This window comes from Sparus aurata, chromosome 14 (genome assembly GCF_900880675.1).
Source record: "Sparus aurata chromosome 14, fSpaAur1.1, whole genome shotgun sequence".
Lineage (NCBI taxonomy): Eukaryota > Metazoa > Chordata > Actinopteri > Spariformes > Sparidae > Sparus > Sparus aurata.
Window position 1 is genome coordinate 17,429,930 of NC_044200.1, and position 18,854 is coordinate 17,448,783.

General features: G+C 42.3%; 2 protein-coding genes across 3 annotated transcripts; both read right to left on the minus strand.

The window, feature by feature from the left end:
* Window positions 1–26: 26 nt before the first annotated feature.
* On the minus strand, window positions 27–12,571 carry scyl2 (SCY1 like pseudokinase 2). Of its 2 annotated transcripts, XM_030439858.1 has the most exons (19): window positions 12,410–12,571; window positions 10,460–10,656; window positions 10,169–10,326; window positions 9,593–9,737; window positions 8,289–8,438; window positions 7,961–8,182; window positions 7,321–7,437; window positions 7,090–7,215; window positions 6,772–6,948; window positions 6,449–6,460; window positions 6,122–6,244; window positions 5,737–5,850; window positions 5,432–5,564; window positions 4,351–4,469; window positions 4,092–4,192; window positions 3,798–3,867; window positions 3,623–3,700; window positions 3,385–3,507; window positions 27–2,672 (listed from the first exon to the last, which is right to left on the minus strand). In XM_030439858.1, the coding sequence occupies exons 2-19, from the start codon at window positions 10,640–10,642 to the stop codon at window positions 2,055–2,057; spliced, it is 2,769 nt and encodes a 922-aa protein (XP_030295718.1). In that variant the 5' UTR covers window positions 10,643–10,656; window positions 12,410–12,571; the 3' UTR covers window positions 27–2,054. The 2 variants fall into 2 exon arrangements, with proteins under 2 accessions (XP_030295718.1, XP_030295719.1); XM_030439859.1 differs by lacking the exon at window positions 6,449–6,460 and having other exon boundaries at window positions 12,410–12,570.
* A 1,146-nt stretch (window positions 12,572–13,717) lies between these two features.
* depdc4 (DEP domain containing 4) lies at window positions 13,718–18,374 on the minus strand. The gene is made up of 9 exons (XM_030440808.1): window positions 18,238–18,374; window positions 17,198–17,621; window positions 16,898–17,049; window positions 16,585–16,780; window positions 16,206–16,456; window positions 15,913–16,055; window positions 15,572–15,697; window positions 15,376–15,454; window positions 13,718–15,200 (listed from the first exon to the last, which is right to left on the minus strand). Exons 1-9 carry the CDS (start codon window positions 18,359–18,361, stop codon window positions 15,001–15,003), a joined length of 1,695 nt encoding a protein of 564 aa, XP_030296668.1. The 5' UTR covers window positions 18,362–18,374; the 3' UTR covers window positions 13,718–15,000.
* Between the last annotated feature and the right edge of the window lie 480 nt (window positions 18,375–18,854).

The following is an 18,854-nucleotide window of genomic DNA, read 5'->3' on the forward strand; positions in this document are numbered from 1 at the left end:
GAATAAACGACCACCGTTCGCAGGTATTAGATTGTGTACTTTCCTTTATATGTACAGATTTTCCATTGGACCACCTCAGAGACCAGCATCTCAACACATAAAACAAGGGCCACACTACACGTAATATGACAGCAGTGGTATACAAACAATCTCGTAGAAGAATAAGCTTTACTTTTTCTGCTTTGGGGTTCTGCCAGGATATGTGACACGCGCACCACAGCTCACATTCACTGTGCGATGAAATCGGAAAACTGCCATGTACTGCACGTCAATCTACAGGCGGAAATGCTCCAATCATAGAGGGAAAAAAAAAGTGAACCCAGTAAAAGACGTTACACTTCAGCATGTTAACAACAATCATTGTCAGCAGAAACACAGTGTGACCAAGGTGCAGCTAAAAACCCTAAAATGGTGCAGATATCTTCGCAAATGTAAGATTTAGAATGAGTACACATCGATGTTAAGCTGTTTAGAAAAATCTGACGGACCTTTGTAGTTATTGTAGGTCAGCGGAGATGAAGGTACAGACGCGATACGCAACCTTCACGGCCGATAAGGATTATTGCACACGACTCATCTAAGGCCTCTTAACCATTATCACAAGGACATAAAAATGCCAAGGCCCTCACAGAGCAATCCATTTTTAAATAACTATATATTTACACTTAATAATAATAATAATAATCATAATAATAATAATAATATTGTCATCAGAACAGGTCCTCTGACAGCAATCAAAATATAGAGTGAAATTCTTCATCGTACAAATTTGATCAACAGAAATGGTGCACGGGGAGGATTTCAGAGCCTCTTAAATACCTCATCAGAGAGAATGCGGCTGGATGTGTGAAATAAAAAAATGGAATCATTGTTAGGAGAGATGCTAAAAAAAAATAAAAAATAAAACTTTAGATCTTCTGTGGTCAATTTCAGTAACGTGACGAAGCAAATGTGAGAGCAGACAGCTGGTTAAAAGAGAAAAAGTATTAATACTTGAGTAACAGATGATTGCTGCCTGTCTAGTTCTACACATGTACCCGCGTAAGGCACGATAGCCTAAGCAGTGCATATGGTCCTCGTTCATTGACATTAGCATCTTGTTAAAAAAGGACACTGCTGTAATAGCTACTCCACAGATAAGTCATTCATACGGCCATTCACAGAAACACGGATGAGCTTTTGTCACCAAAGAAAGACAAAACTGAACCCTTTTTCAACAAGCTTGCACGGATGTCAAATCAAGGAATGAAAAAAAAAATGGAGTTCTGCAGGCGTAGAAAAGCTAACGATAGAAAGATTGAGTCCAAAAATGGCGACCGGACTGAATCAACGGTCCAATTTGTGTCAGAGAAATGGAGGTTTCTGGTGCTGCAGAGAAACAGCGAGGCTCAGATTTTCTCCACGGAGGAGCCTCCTGGATGCAGATCAGTGACTGCAGGCTAGTCGGTGCTACACTCAAAGCTACCTCCCACAGGGCTCAGGCATTTTGATGTATGCTGCATTCGTTTTTTACAGCCAACCCCATGATCACTTTAGACATGCAGCAAAATCCCCAAATAGTCTGGAGAAGCAATAAAAAAGTGCAGAAGCCTGAAACTGAGCCACTTTTCTCCCCCCCGTCATCTTTTTCTGCCAATTTTAAGTGCCGATTCTGAAGATACCTGTTTAATCCACTTCATCCATCCAATCATTCATGATATGAACACAAAACCTTCCTGAACAAACTCAGTTGGGATTCATCCCAACCTGTGTTTTTTGGACTCCCAAATACAAAACAGTAGGAAACCCCCAGCATTTAAAGAACACAGCATAGAAGAAGAAGAAGATGTTCCCGCCCCCAACCGGTTGTCCTTCTGGTCCAGTACAAATGGAATTTGCCAGCTGAATGTGAGCGAGAGTCAGAATTTAAACCAGGTCGGATTAAAAATACACACAGCAACACCCTAGAAAGGATTTTTCAGTCTTTTGTTCTGTAAGAATTCAAGGCTCATCCATCCAAAGTTATTAAAGGAATATACTCAACTGGCATCTCTTTATTTTTTTTAAATGCAAGTTTAGCCGAATAAGTCTTTCAGATCATTGTTGACGGACGCACTCTGTTTAATTCCACTTTGGTTCAGGCTAGCAGCAGCAGCAGGTTGAGAAAAGTTCTGCGGGCTGAAAAAAGGGTTTGCTTGCATCCCAAACCCGCTGGGCACTCCTCCCATTCCTACTGGCGCGCCCTGCATCGCAGTCTGAGTGTTCTGGGGTGAGCTAAACTGATTTAGCCAAGGGGTGTTGGTTGCAGGCTTTGGGCCCATTTGGTTGAGGGTGACTTTGGGCTGGCTGGGTGTAAAAAGACTGTCCAAGGCTGACAAGTCGGGGGCTTTATTCGTCTGTCCTTGATTCTGCGTGAGGGCTCCAAAGTTTGGGGTGCTGGTGGTGGTGGCCATGCCGCCGTAGAGGCCGGGGCCTGCGGGGCGAATGCCCATCCCCATGCCTCCAGTCTGAAAGCCCATTGGTTGGTTGAAGCCGTTGGAGACGGGGGCGCCCATGGGGCCCATCATGGGGCTGGGGGAGGGGAAGGCAGCGATGGTGGTGCCCTGCACTGGGGATGGTCGCGGTGGGTTCACCAAGGAAAGGCTGTTCAGAGATGTCATGTTGTTGAGAAGGCTGCTGGTCAGGTCCTTAGTCTGCAACATAAAATGGAGAAGGATTGGGGGTGTCACGATTTCCGTTTTGAGTTGGAAATTCAATCTAAATGAGCTATCAGAAAGCAGGATCAGCAACTCTCATAATATTTCATTTCTTGTCACCTCTGCTAACTTGGATGCAATCGAAGAGAGAAAAAAAAACTTCAGAGTCCACACAGGAAGATTTTGGGTTTATTTTATTTTCAAAAGATTCTTTATTGAGTTTTTAATTTTATTTTTAACAGAAGGTTAACTCATGGGGGGGTGAACCAAACTGAACACAACTGGTAACATTACCAGAGATCCTTTATTCATTTGTTTGGAGAGAGGGTTCACTTGAGACAGATTTGAGAAAAAAATTGAGTAAAAAACAGAATTCCATCTTTTGCTGTTTATTACTGAATCCCTAAAAGGTGTTTTTTTGTCTCTCTGGAATCTTCATTTTCAGTGAATATTATTTTAACTTGCCTAACTGAGCTGCAAAAGGCCACCACGCCTGCGACAAACCCTTTTGTAAAATACCCCTATCTTTTTACCGAAGAATTACGCAATGTGAATGGCAGTTGTTAGGGAATAAAACCAATAATCTGTTGATCCATACAAATACAGTTGATGATCGTCTACCAATGGCATAGTCGTCAGTGACCCTAGGTAAGACACACCATGCGTCTTCGAGCATTTGTTTATGCACACGGACGTTTTCAGGCGTTACCTTTGAGTTGTTGGCGGAGGCTGGTCTGACAGTCTGTGGTGCTAGTGGTTGCTGGTTCCTCAGTTTGGCTGCCTGCTCCTGCTCCTTAGCCAAGCGCTGCTTCTCCTCTAGAGTCAGAGACATCTGGGGAGATGCAGAGGATGAGAAGAGAGACCGTAAACAAACTGGACCGCATGCTAATTGGACAAAGGTGAAGATTTGTGTAAACTGTAAATGAGGAATGACATTGTTTCCGTACTCTATTAGGCTGCGGGGCGGCTGCTGCAGATCCGTTTTCTTTCCCATTAACCCCGCTGCTGCCAAAGATATCATCAATCTGAGAGCAAGAGGACAGAAGTCTAATTGGAATCACTGCAGCACAGACACATTCATTAGGCAAGTACACCGCTGTTGTCATTAAATCGACCTCCTACCTGGTTCCCAGAGCTAGGTGGGCTCTTGGTCTCCTCTGATTGGCTCCCTGGGTTTGAGATGTTTATACTCCTGTAGAAAGAGATGAAAATAAACAACAAAAACAGAAGGAATTTGAATCAAGGGAATCAGACAAGCCTGGCTAGTCGCACCATTTATCCTATTGATGGTGCCAGTATCAACAGCTAATTGCTTCCTACGACAGATCCAATTTCCCCAGATGTTCCAGCGTATAAAACCCTCATTAATATGTAGAACTGTTTTACATTTTCATCAGACAGAATAAAAACGGAGACCTCTGCTGCTCCTGCATGACGTGCAGCTGCTCCAACTTGGTCTTGTGTTCAGTCTCCATACGACTCAGCATGTCCCGTATGACCATCATGAACGAGTTAAACTGAAACACGGAACACAGATGAAACATGGAATTGCATTAAATACAATCAAGCAGATCATACAAATTGTGTTAAAGATGAAGTAAACAACGTGTTTTTCACAGATTTGCAGGTGAAGAAAATGTAAAGGTGTGTGTATGTGTGTTAGAGAGTGTATTACCTGGTTAAGGTTGAGGTTGTTGTCTATACTAAGAGAGACCAGGTGGGGCAGACTCTTGGTGGCAAGATTCTCTTTGGGGATGCCCAACTTCTTGTGGCTGAAGGTGCACTTATAGATTCCTAAAGAGAGGGGAAAGGGAAAGTTATTAAACCCTCTGAACCACTGAAGTAATGTCTGAGCAATGCTCTGCTTCAGCCACATTTTTACTCACTGTTATATCATCTTTCACTGCACTATATGCAGTTAAAGATGCTTTGCACCTCTACAGAAACAGTACAATCATGGCTAGAAATTAAGAGAACTAAAGGATGTGTTTCTGCAGTATAACAGTTACAACGCCGTCAATTATAAAAGAAAAAAAAAGATGAAAGTACATTTTTTTGGGATCTATATATACACAAGTTAAATCTTTACAGCCTCTAATTAGAACCTCTAATTAGAACCTCTCTTGTCCTCTCCTCTGCTTTGTGTAAACAGCCTGAAGCTTGGTTAAAGTTTCACTTGATTTGAACTTTTTTAACTTCTACTTTTAGTCTCATCTTAGTCATTCATGGCTTTCGAGTATTGCAGAGGAACGCAGATATTTACGTTTTTTTTTTAAATGAGGTCTGATGTGATTTTCATTAAATATCAACATTTTCAAGCTTAGATATGGTTATTTTCAATGTATATGATTTGTTCGTCTGAAATTGGACAGTCTGAAAATCATTTGTCTGCTCATAGTTACGGTATTATCAGTCATCGTTAGTCCTTAGTCATTCTTGATACAACCACTGCCTGTAGCAGTGCTGGTATCTGTCTCTTTTATTGCGAGCGTCAATCAAAAGTTCAATCAAAAGCCAAACCAGGGATAAGGAATGCAAATTAGACAAGATGTAATGAGGCCCTACATGTATTGTCCCTGAATACACTGATTTATACGTCATTAATTTCAGTTTTCAATTTTCTGGAAGTGTATTTTTGCACCTTTTTTTTCAAAAAAGACAACACGCCTTTAAAACCTTCCTACAAGTTTCGGAATAAAGAGCGTTAAGCAAACGTTACTCAGCTGTTGGTGTGAATTTGTTTTTAGTTTCTTTACCTAGAATGCCCATGAGTACTGCCGGTTCTCTGGAGGGGATCTGTTGTAGGAAGGGCAGGATCTCATCGATGACGTACCACTTGTCTAGATATTCCAGAATCTTCCCCAGACACACCAGAGAGTTCACACGTACCTACATAGTGCACAGGAAAGATGCATACATAGAGTCAAACATGAATCCACAGTTTCAAAGAGGTAACATTTTGACATATCAGTTGGTATTTGACAATAGTGAGACATCTAAAAAAAACCTGTATCTGTGCACAGGCATGCAGCCTGAAAGGTACAAGCTGAAGGAGACTCACAGCAAGCGAGGAGGTCTGTAGGCAGGCTGATTTGATTCGAGGGATGAGGGAGTTCTTCATGGACGGGTAGTCAATCAGGTTGGCAAACGTCGGGATGATGTTGAGGCACAGCTCCTGCTCGGCCACAGATAAGATGTTGTGACATTTTTATGATGCCATGAGCATTCATTCTCACTGTGCTCTCGGGGTGATAAGAGAGCGCGGAGCACAGAGGGTGGAAAAAATAACGCTCCAAGTGGGATGATAAAAATATACATCAATGAAGTGAAGATGACTATTCTGACAGTGTTTTTACTTCAAAAGATGAGGTGTCAAAGCAGCAAAGCACCCGGAAATCTCAAAACAGGCCTAAAAATACTTTTGGCCCCATTTCACTCCCTCTTACCTGGATCTGTACAGAAGGGGCCTCCAGAGCTCTGTAGACCATAGGTAGCACGCTGTTCTTAATGTCCTCCGCTGGTGTCTTGGTCAGCAGTAGATCCATCTTCTGCAGGAATATCAGCAGGATCTGCACAATACAGGCACCCAGTCAGGCAAATAAAAGTGAAAAGGAAGAGAATTTTTTTTGCCATTTTCTACAGATGAGTACAGCGTTAAGTGGACGTTAACACAGGCAGTGCTTTCAGCAGGTTTAGTTTAGCTTTTAGTGTTACGGACAACACAACGCACAAACTAGCTGTGTGACTGGGGCGAATCAGCAGAGACCACTCACCATATTACTAGCCTGAAGGAGCATGGAGAGAAAAATACAGAGAGAGACAAGTCTTGATAAAATGACAGGTCGAGCACAAACAGATCTCTTAACTCGGTTATACTTATCTGATTAATGTCAAACGTGCCAAAAGGGAGAAAACATCATGCAGAGGAAAATCTCACTTTTCTGAGTCTTTTTTAAAGGATCATGTCAGTGATTGAGCGCATGTTCAGCTTACCAACACATGCTTAGATTAGAAAGGTAGTGTTAACGCACGACAACCCAACTTTGTCTAACAAACGTGCGCACACACATCGCATATGCCGAGTGCTGTGTTCTACCTGAATTGGCTCTTGCTGCTTGAAAACAGGCGTGAGGTCGGGCAGGATGAGGCGGATGTACTCGTCCTTGGTGCACTCCTCGGCGATCAGCAGCACGTTGGGCAGCACGAAGGGAACCATGTCCGGGTTGATGAACTCGGAGGTCAGCGCCGGCAGGATTCGATACACCACCACTCTCTGAGAGGAGAAGAAACAGAATGAAGCCAAGAGTAGGGTTTGGTTTTTGACCGCTTAGCTCACCACTGTACATGTCCCCAGACATTTCATAGGATGTACACCTGAAAATGAAAATGCAACCACGACATTTGGTTGTACTACCTTGGGTAGTTTGGGCAGCACTTTGGGGAGACCTTTGTAGAACTGGGACTTCTGCAGATTGTCCCTTTGGAAGAGGGAGTCAAAGTACTGCAGGGTCATGGCACCCACGTCGTCAAAAAATGGAATCTGAATGTCACAAAAAAAAACAGAATAAAAACAAGATTTTATGGCACATTTTATAAAAAAATATCAATTTCTTTGTATCTGCATACATTTTGTTACAATTCAAACCTTGGTCATCTGGTCTGCATCTGGACGGACGTTGGGCGTGACGCTGAGCAGCATTTTGACATGCTCCCGCACCTCCTCTGGGATCTTGTTCAACAGGGCTGGACTCATGGTGCTCAGCTGAAGATTGAAAAACAGAGACAGAATGGGAAACAGAGCAGACAAGAGGGGAATAGTAATAGTAACACACTCCTGCGCAACAGTGCACCATTTTTAGCCATGATCTGCTCCAAGACTTGATTTTTTAAGAATATATTAAGTCCCCGTTTGGAACAGCGAACCCCGGAGTGTGTCAAATCACACTCAGCAGGATTATTTCAAACACGTTTCTGTTTTGCCACTCATATCAAATCTGGAAAAGACAGCCGCCTACGCTTGCGGATGGACAGTGACACAGATCTGAGCAGACGGCTGTAGCTGTCAGAGAGATGAGCATGAGGAATGGAAAAAATTAGCAAGGGGCGGAAAGACAATAATTCCCAGATGCTGCTTGGCCCCGACTGTAGCACCATGTGAGTGTTTTCTCAAGAGGAGCAATACACCCTGACAAATGAAGGCATCATTATATTATTATTATTTCATGTGAGTGTGATTACAAAGTACAGTTGTTACAATTTCATTAAAAAGGTGTGTGATCTTTTACCTGGTCCAGTTGCCTGCTGAAGCTCTTGAAAATGTCATGCTTGTTAACTTGGAAAACAGGCTTGCCCTCGTTGAAGACGGCGTGCATGACCACGCCCAGCGAGTACATGTCGGAGGCTGAGTCACAGCTGACGGACAGGATGTACTCAGGGGCCAGGTATTCCGGGTTGGGGAGGCAGAGCGGAGGGAGATTGGGCTCCCACTCTTTACATGTGTACTTAGGCTGAAGAGGACACGAGAACATAAGAATGAAAACCTTGAGTCTTCAAGGCAGTGAAGTCCTGCCTGTCAAGACTATACTCAGGGACAAAAATCCTTTCTCTACACACCTCAGCGTCTGAGGGGTTGGTGGAGGAGATGCTGAAGTCGAAGCCCATGATCTTCCAGGCTCCGCTCTTGTTGAGGATGATGTTCTCCAGACACAAGTTCCCGTGGACCATTTTCACGCCACTGTGGAGGAAGGACAAACCCTCGGAGATCTGGAGAGAGAGAGAGAGAGAGAAAAATGTATAAATGTCAGGGGGAACTAGAGCCAGACGGACAATAAGGCATCTTCGTTTTTGCAATAAACTGTAAACAGTCTGACATTTAACAGACTCGCAAGATAGTGTGAAGGCGTTAATTTGAATCCGACACGTCTCGGCTTTGGTATGACAATGTTTCAACAAAAGTTTCTGTGGTAGACGCTGCAGGCGTTTTCTAGTCTTATCGGCCATAAATAACAAAAAATAAACGATGATACCCAAAAATCAAGTTAGTTGTCGTAACGCTAATAAAAAGAATCTGCGGTTGCTTTGCAATCTGAAGGTGTATTGGACACAGTACGTGTTAGTGTGCTCTTAATAACAAACTAACACGTCCTCATGAATAAATAATTCATCATACATTATACACATCTGACTGTCTCATACATGATGTGTACAGACGACTGACAGGGGCAACAACACCATTTCTACAATAAATATGTCTTTTATTTCCAGCTTTATTAAAATCCCTATTGTCTGAAACATTTCCTGTGTGAGAACTAGTGTTGTGCAAGATTCAAGTATTTTTCTACCCAACTTAATTGAGCAAAAGGTTCCTGATACACCAACCTAGAGGGCACCTCATAAAAAAAAACAACACACTTGCACCTTTTGGATGTTTTGGAATTTGATCTCAAACTCCCAAACCTCTACTTGCCAGAAGGTCTGAGATTCACTCTTTCCAACTTCTAAAATGTGTTTTTCTTCGTCTCTTTCTGATAATGTACTGAATCTTTTTTTCTGGCTTTGGATTGCTGGTGAGGAAATACTGCTTTTAAATACATCAGGTCATACTGGGCAACTTGTGATGGACGTTTCTTTAGTATGTGTACACAGACAAGGAATGTTACTCTGGCTTACATTTCTCTCTTACACTAGACAGACATACAGCAAGGATCAGGGACGACACAAAGGGAACAACTAAGTTAAAGAATGGTAAAGAATAAATAAGAATACTGTACTGTAAGAATTAAATGTGAAAAAAGTAGTTTCGTGCACAGTATGTTAAAAACACCATAGCCAACGCCATAAAAGTCTATTTACAAGTCAACTGATCTGTATTTGTGAACATTTCTAAAATATGTGACCAAACCCGTGTGCACTCTCACCTGTAGCAGGCCGTACTTGGTCTCGACATCATAGAGTTTGTACTCCTTGATGTCGTTGGGCATGGGGCTGGGCAGGTTGTCCCAGTGGCCCATCACGTTGGACAGACTGGCGAACACAGGCTCAGTACAGAACGCCAAGCAGTCGCTGAGGGACAAACACAGCCAAAGCATCAGTGTGACTGCCAACAACTGCATGTTAAATGTTGATTTCTTCTTGAACAGACTCAAGATTCATAACACGAGTGAAAGCAAAGAAACGGACAGAAAGAAGTGTTTTTGAATTTGGAGCAGCCAGAGGTGCAAGTTTAACAAAGACGGGCTGGTAAAAGGAAAAACAGGCACAAGACAGCCTCAACCTTGTTTTGCCCACAGGGGACATGCATAATTCAGAGACCAGGCTACTGAGGCTTTTGATCATGACAGCTTCTGCTCGCATACGCACACACAGAGGCCGACAAATAGATTTGTTATGCAATTTTTTACTTCGAGTGTCAAGCCCCTCTCTTTGAGCTCTGACTCGTTGAATCTGCCCTTGGTTTTCTTGTGCGTGTGTGTGTGTGCGTGTGCACTATTCACCGTGATTCTTCCAGGGGATGCTGCACAGTCAGGAGACGTGGGTGACGCAGTCTGGTCAGCTGTTGCACTCCTTTTTTCAGCGACTCGATTATTTGGTCCTTCTCGAACTTCTGATACTTATCAACCACCTTCTTATCGAACACAAACACTGCCACTTCCTGGAGGGTTTCGAAGCCAAACAACAATAAGCACATTTGTAGTGTCACAGCATCCTCAAAAACAGCACAAGCACACTCAGTCTCCTATCAATCAAATCGAAACTTCTATGATTTGGAGCTGGAGCATACAAACCTGTTTGGTGGACTTCTTGGTGCCGTTGTAGATCCTCCAGCACAGGCCAGGACCCCCGCTGGCGATGTGTCGTCCAACCTCAAACTCCCTCGTCACCGGGTTGCCCATGACAGCGCTGGTGACGTCCGCCGTCACCTTTGTGACGGTGCTTTTCAGCTTGTTCAGCATAGACTCCATGTTCATGCCTCACCTGGCAGCTGAAGGTGTATGACATACCAATCAGGATACTTAAACAAAGAGTCATTCAAAACAAGCATAGGTTTTTCGCAATCCCTGAAAGAGGCTGAGGCCAAAACCCTTTCCAGCCAAGCAAAGACCTTCAACAATCCATTAGACATGCACTCTAACGCACCTGCCTGAATATTTTCACATCAAAGTGCCCACCAGTGTCCTGTCTGTGACGGCTGAGGAGAATAAGCAACGTAACAGCCTGAGCCGTCCCCAAAACTCAGCCACACCACATTAAGGTGCTCTTTCGAAATCCTTCAGTGACTTGACAGCATGTTAGGCAACAGGAAGTCAGTCAAAAGAACAAGGCCGATGGTCATAGAGCACAATTATTTCTACATGAACAGTTTATTCCGGGTTTGATTAAGAGGGCTTACAGTACTTTGATGTTTAATTCACTGCACTGCAACACAGTTGAATAAGCAATTTTCTGGCTATTGAGATGCCCGCAGTACAGTTTGCATGATTCACTCACATAAAAAAAATATGTTAAGCAATGCAATAAATGGCTCAGAGCACGATGAATCTTAACCTATGCCATGCCAACACCCACCTCAATTTATTCTGTTAATGAGAAATCCTTGCGAACGTTAATACACGGTATTAAACAGCATCTTCTTCAAGCTGCCCAACTTACAGTATCTGTGAAGAGCCAAATTGAGGGTGCACACTGCACAGCGTTATGAAATCGATCAATAATTGATGCAGCCGATGCTGTCAGTTCTCTCACTTTTTATGTCAGTCTCAGTTCCCTTCAGATCCACCCAAAAAGAAAAGTTTAATTCGAATTAATATGAACTGTGCAGAGAGATGTTGCTGGATTTCTGTCCGGATTATAGGAAAAATCTGCTCTACTCACTTGTCAATATTGCGGCATAACTGTGTCATTGCTCATCATTTATTTACCTTTTGATGGGCAGACGATATAAGCCACAAATACACGCCAAAGAAGTCAATAAAATACCTAAATATTCATCTAAATCATTATCATCATTAAATATTCGCTCTAGCATGAGGCCGTTAAAAGCTATTATCTGCAACAGGTTTGAAGAATTAATGTCACATAACTTTATCTTATGTCAGTTCACTTTACGAAAACTGACATCCCCCATTATTAGCTGTTAGCTAGCTGGTGGCCAGACAAACAGATGTGAACTGAGAGCATCGTTTTGGACATCACCTCACCAAAAGCACCTGCACTAGCACAGTTGTTAGCTAGCTAGCCAGCTAGCTAGTTAGCCTCCAGGGTGCCAGGCAGTTTATCAACAGCAGCTTGCTAACACGGTTAAGATTTGTCAAGCTACTCGTGTGGGGTTTAAATAATAAATGTATCGTTGGGTTTGGGTATGTCAATGTTGTGTTTGTCTCTTAGCGATGACTGTCAGGTCTGATTGGGAAACAGCTCGATGTTAGCCAAGTTAATCGTCTTGTTTAGCCTGTGCGCACTCATCAAACTGGCACAGTAACGCACTGTGACACAGTTACCGTTAACGGCTACCTTCCAAAACCCCTCGTTTAACCCCTCATCTACCTAAAGGCTGACATCATCGTGTGCCTCCGTCTGCTGCCGTGAAAGACTTTTTAGACAAACAGATCATGGTAGCTACCCGAGCTAACTAGCCAACAATGCGCAAGAAGACACTGACGTTACTGTCATTACAGTCAAACAACCGTCTTACTGTGAGTACAAAAGTGTCACCACGAAAACCTCCAGCTGCTTACCTTGATATGAAAAGGGCTCTGAGTTGTATTTCCTTGTAGCAGTAGACACTCAGCAGTAGCGCTGTCAGTTCTGGCTGTGAAACACAGCCCCCATGTCTTCCAGGAGCATACGAAATGAGTTAGCCTGGAACGCTAGTGAATGAACAACCCCACTTCCGGGTTTTTTAATGGAGTCAGGTGCATCAACGTCACCTGTTTTTGTGTGTGTGTGTGTGTGTGTGTTTTAACAGTTTGTCACTATGAATAAATAAATCGTACATCAAATGTATCGATACACACAGAAAACATCCTGAATTCCCTTCCAGTGAATGTTTTACCATTGACAAATTTTAATAGATAAGACACCATAACTAACTGAGCAGATTTTTATAAAAATTTACAAATAAAGTAATTTATTGACTTGTTAACAAGCTGAATGATGGAAGATGAGGCCAAAAATGTTTCCAGCGAAAGCCTGGAAAGCATGTGACAGGCATTTCCTGACAGTACTGGAAAATAATTAATTACATCCAGTTGCTGTACCAATTGTATTTGTACAACATTAGTATTTTTCTACTTCATTACATTCTAGATGGAAATATCGTACTTTCTACTCCACTACATCCATATGACACTAAACTACACAACTCAAAAGTAGTAGCATAATCTAGAGTTTGACTTGATTGTTCATTCTGTGACATATCGCTTATTTTACTTTTATTGCATATCCATATTATATATTACTGCGTATGTGTAGAAAAGTAGTATAAAAAGGTTCCAGAAGAAGCAGCATGTAGTCTGACAAATTGCCTCCAGTGATGTCACTCAGAAGCTAAATTGCATTGTGGGTAATGTGGATGCCAGGTTTGTGTGGAATACTAAAGGTGAGATCTCTGGTTTTGTTGCATATTGTTTGTTTATAAACTGTCCATAATGAGTCAAACAGTTATAGAAGTGTAATGTGAGACCAGTGAGCCGCTCTTCAAACATGGTGCCTACATTACCCACAATGCAATTTAGCCACTGAGTGACGTCACCAGAGGACATTTTTCAGATTACGCGCAGTATCCCCTGCAGCCACAAAAGGCTTTGTACTACTTTTTCCACATATGCAGTAGCACTTGAAACATTTGAAGTGGCAACATACCTGAAATTTTAAATAACCTTACCTTAATTAAGGTCACCAGATCTGATGGGTTACATAAGGTGGTGTAACGAGGGGCCGGATTTATAAATTGTGAAGAAATTTACAGGGAGTTCTGGATCCAGAACCACTAAGGATCCACAGACTGCACAAATAATCATGCACAAAAAGAAACAACAGCCAAGTCTTGTTTGACAAGACATTAATTAGTCTTTTATTAAACTCGTTATTCCAAGAGAAAATAAAGCATGTTGCAGCATCGTAAAGTGCATTCTAACATAATTTCAATGTCTTTAAAGTACAAAAGATGCTGACTGACATGAGATCTGACTGTAAATTACCTTTCGGCCTCACAAGTTGGTTTCATATTTACCAAAAGATTAAATTAGTAGGCTAAAATAAGTCATAATTATTACGCATCTTCCATCAAAAAACATAATGTCCAACTTTCAAGTAAAATCCTAAAAAGTTACAATAAAACATTTGACCAAGATACTGGTATTAAAAACTTGCCTAAACCTCTAAAAATAATATGAAGCAGATGAAACCTGAGCTATAGTTATTCTAACACATTATTGTACCCTTTCTTCTTTAATTTCATATTAGCTTTCATTTTAAAATCTTCATCTCTAACTGTTAAACCAATATTCGGCTACATTAGCGTTGCAATTAACAGTGTTTATCCTTGACAACCTACAGCTGCTACCGTCGAATGAAAAAATAACAAACAAAAAAAAAACTGGCTGCAATAATATTGTTGTTCTTCATTTGCAGAAATATAAATGCTTGATCAAAAGTGCACAGCATTACTCCTACAAACCAAAGTTCCATCTACAAAGCCCCAAATTAACCAAACATAAATATCTCTTCAAGATACACATTAGTTTGATCCAACAGACAAAAGGAATATTCATTAGTCCATGAGCTGTTCACTAGTTGTCAATAATCCCTTTTAAGTTTTCACACTTCACATTAACTGTACTGTATTCTACAATTATGTCAAAACACAACGCAAACAACATGAATTATCTTTACGACAAACGATTAGTGTCATGCACAAATATTAATCAATAAACAAGTGCAAAACTACTATAATTAATTATTTTATTAATTAATGCTTCATCAGATTGCTATATTTATCTGACAGTTAATGCATCTTGTGCTACAGGACAGTAAGAAGTATAAGAACAAAACTGAGAAAAGACATAACAGTATGTCTTCAAATAAAACTCTTAAAGGCCTCTTGTGACTTAAAGGAATTTGGGGAGGCTGTCAATCCCTCTCTTGAACTAAACATTAGGTGAGATTAGAGGTGTGACTAAGTGCCAGTTTTCAAAGTATTCAAAATTACAAAGACAGCAGGTTTAATTAAAATATTATCCTACTCCAGTGTAAGCGCTGTACCTCTGCATACTGGCCTTGTGAAGTGCATCCAGGAAGCAGAAGCAACACCCTTCAGTTGCATGTTTCAGAAGGTGCAGGAGAGATGCTGGAGGAAGACCACGGGGTGATGCTTTTCAAACTCTTTGAGCAGCCTCCTCCTCTCCTTCACAGGCATGCTTCTGCCGGAAGAAATGTCACAGAGGAGCTGTTTGAGGCTCTCCAAGGTGGTAGCCTCTCTCTGGTCCTCATACTCCTGTGGCGTCACCTGCTGGCAGAAGGTGAACGCTGCAACGCACAATGGAGAAGACAGCATCAGTTTTTGACTGCAGCATGTATTTAGTATTTGGGTGGGCTCTGGAGCAATAGTGCCACCATGTGGTCATTTCTAATACAATGAGTGTCCTGAGTGTTATTTCAGGTTGTGGTCTAATGTGTGAATAATTTGTTGTATTTAACTTACTGGCAATTGAGTCAGGGTCTTTTCCCTGCTGCATTGTCCTCAGTGTCCTCCTCACAGCTTCAATAAGGGATGTAGGAGTCTGTGTTCACGGCAGGAAGAAAGAAAGATCTATTAAGATGCTGAGGGACATGTGAACCCTATCTGCTGTCTTTAAAGAAGAATGTAATGATGCATTAATTAAAACATTTAAGTGTACCTTGAAGAGCTCAGTGCTATTGTCCATGAGAAACAGCACCATGTTTTCACTTTGGGTTCGAGTGAGTTCATTATTCTGAACAATCGCCCTTTGAAAAGTGCGGCAGACCAAGGCCCTGTTATTAATCTGGAAGCAAATATAGGATATGGTCAACAATAGATTTTAACACAAACATCAGTGATCGAACCTTACATATGATGCCAAAAAAAAAGGCTGCAAGATGGTTTCGAACGCTACATTTTCTTCCTATTATTTTCAATAAACAGGAATTCTTAAGATTTCTTAAATTATGTGCACAAAAGACTAGAGATGACTATGATTCGGTGAAGGAGGTGAACTACCTGTTTCTGAAGACGATAAGCGTCTGGGTGAGCTGCTGTGTCCATGAAAGCCAGAAGTCTCCTCAGTTCATCTCTTACGCTCGTCTCCAGCAGTCGCAAACACAACTGAGATGCTTTGACAGCCTCCTGCAGCTTCCCTTCATCTGGAAAGAAACTAAATGTGGTCAAGACTGGAGGTGGAAAAGGAATAGCATCTTGGGGAGAAACAAAACTGACCTTCAGGACAGGAACAAAACTGAGACAGAAAATGAATGCTTTGGTTGTGAAATCATAGTATCTTTATCTTGTCTCACCCAGCAAATCCAGAATGGCAGCATGTATGTCCAGGTGGCGTCCTGAGAGAAGTGGAGCTTTTTCCTGTCCACTGTAGTACTTGGCAATAGTGTCAAAGAGCAGTCTCTTCTGGCTTTCCATCTGCTCTGCCTTGCCATCGTCTAAAAAGGCACCCCCACCTTGTTGGCTGAGCTGTTCCCCTGCAACCACGATCAGCTGGTCTGGAAAGAGCTCCAAGCAGTCTGCTGCTGCAGACAGCCAGCCATCCAACCTGTAAACAAAGTGCAGCGAAACAAAACACATGAATTATATATTTCTTTTAAATGCAGGAATATGATCAGCTATCTACAATGCAAGAAGAAAAAAAAAAAGGTTGGAAATATTAATCACAGCACTGACTGTGGAAGGTTAAGGGTGTCCGGCAGCTCTCTCTCCAGGCATGTGTTAGATATAACCAGGTCCTGAGCTGCCAGAGGAGTTCTGCAGGCCTGGAGCTGACCCCTGGCAGGAGAAGTTAGGATGCAGTCCAGCATGGGCACCTCTACTGTCTGCAGCAGCTGCAGCAGTGTCTGCTGCTTCCAAACCTCATCCACCACTAGGGAGTACAGAGGAAAACAATATTTGAGAGAAAAGCACAAACTGTAATGGACTGTTGGTCTTTTATATTGGGCACCCATCACACCCAAATACTGACAGATAAGATCAGGCTTACCAGCTTTGGACAGAAAGGCAGAGGTAGTGGGGGTTGTTTTTAAAGCTTGAGATAAGGCTGGTCGCAGGTTGATGGTCTTCAGCAGCCTCTCAACCCTCCTGTCTGAAGGTCCGACAGCGAGGGGATTAGAGATCGTCCTCAGTTCCTTCGTCCTTCACAGACAACACAAAGTTTTATGGTGACTAATGAACACAATGTGTAGAGGGTGCTGAATCAAAGATGATAACTTGAGCTATATGGCAGTATCATATCATGTCTATATTTAACATAATAAGTAAGTTGATGACCACTAAAACCAACCTAGAGCTCTTCTTCCTCTTCATCTCCCGTTCCTCTGGTGCCGCGTTCTCTGTGTCGCTACTGCACTCCTTCATGGCAGAATTGTGTAACACTTCATATTCCAGAAAACGGTAGAGGCTGCAGCTGCTGTCCTCGAAGGTCACCTCCTTGTCTCTGCGAAACAGCTTTGTGCCCACTGGTTCGAACACCTTGGCCTCCATCAGAGCCTGGCAGAGCCGGGCAGCTTTGAGTCGAGACACTTCACTTGTGCAGAACACCACATTTTGCATCAAATAACTGAGGACGGCATCCACGGCATCTGAGCCTGTGAAGCATTCAGCATGAACGCGGAGATGCCTTCTACAACGGCGCACCTCCACCTGGGTTTGCAGAGCCTGGATGATGTTGTGCCACAGCTGGGTGGCACCAAAGGGCCCAGAGAAACCTAACGGGGGACCAGGAGTTAAAAGAAAAGGGGTTGAAAATGGCTGTGACTGCCGTGGCATAAAAAGTTTTCGAATTACTTTTAATAGGTCTTAAAAATAAAAAAAAAAGAAGTTACAAAAAGATCTGTCTCAAAGTATGAGTGAGCATGAAGCACAAACGATATCTTTACAATCACTCAAGTAGGATTTTGGGGTATTTTGCACAACTCTGGTTACGTACGTTTAATAAAGAACGTAAAGCAGTCACGCACATTGTTTCCCCCCACGTAAAGCTTAACTTGCAAAAGATCGCGTACCTTTTATACGTTTTAATACAGGACTTTTACTTGCAACAGAGTGTTTTTACAGTTTGTACCGCTTCTTTTCTTAAAGTAAATATCCAATGTCAATGTCTGTAAACTTCTTGATTAGAAGAACTGTTCACCAAATGACGTTATACTCAACGGTTTAAACAGAGTCGTGATAACGTACGTAACGTTAACTGATCTGTCAATGCTAGACTCCACCGCGTCTTCGCTTTTAATTACACACATGTGCTGTTTACGTGGTTGTATTTATACAAAAAGAGATATTAGCTAACTTCAGACATATTTAGCGTTCATTTTCGGGTCTTACCATGTTGTATATTCTCACGAAAACTTCTTGTTTGGCTGTTCAACCTTCTGAACCGAGGAGTCAAATCAACCGCCATCATGAGCTCTCCGTGTGACGTCAACAACCTTCTTCTTCTACTAAACATAATCGACAGGAAGCACGCTGCTGCCCCCCACAGGCAACACGACACATTGCAAGCCGTATACAATTTAAATATCCTAAGAAAAACTGCGTTTTAAATTGCTTTTTGACAAGATGGGACTAGTTTTAAAAAGAAAACAATGTATAAACAGTAACATGACACACCCAAGGGTATTTACACAGCTGTTGTTTTCGTTTTTCCAGCTTTTTATGCAGCATTGAGACATACACTGATCAGGCATAACATTATGACCACCTGCCAAATATTGTGAAGGTTAGGGTTAGGGTTCCAAAAACACGTCTGATCTGTTAAGACACTGACTTAAGACCTCTGAGGGTGTCCTGTGGAGTCTAGCACCAGGGCGTTTTATAGTGGATCTCTGGGTCCTGTATGTTGGGGAGTGGAGCCTCCTTGGATCAGACCTGCTCCAGCACGTCTTTTAGATGCTCTATCAGATTGAGATCTGGGGAATCTGGAGACCAGGGTTCGTGTCTGA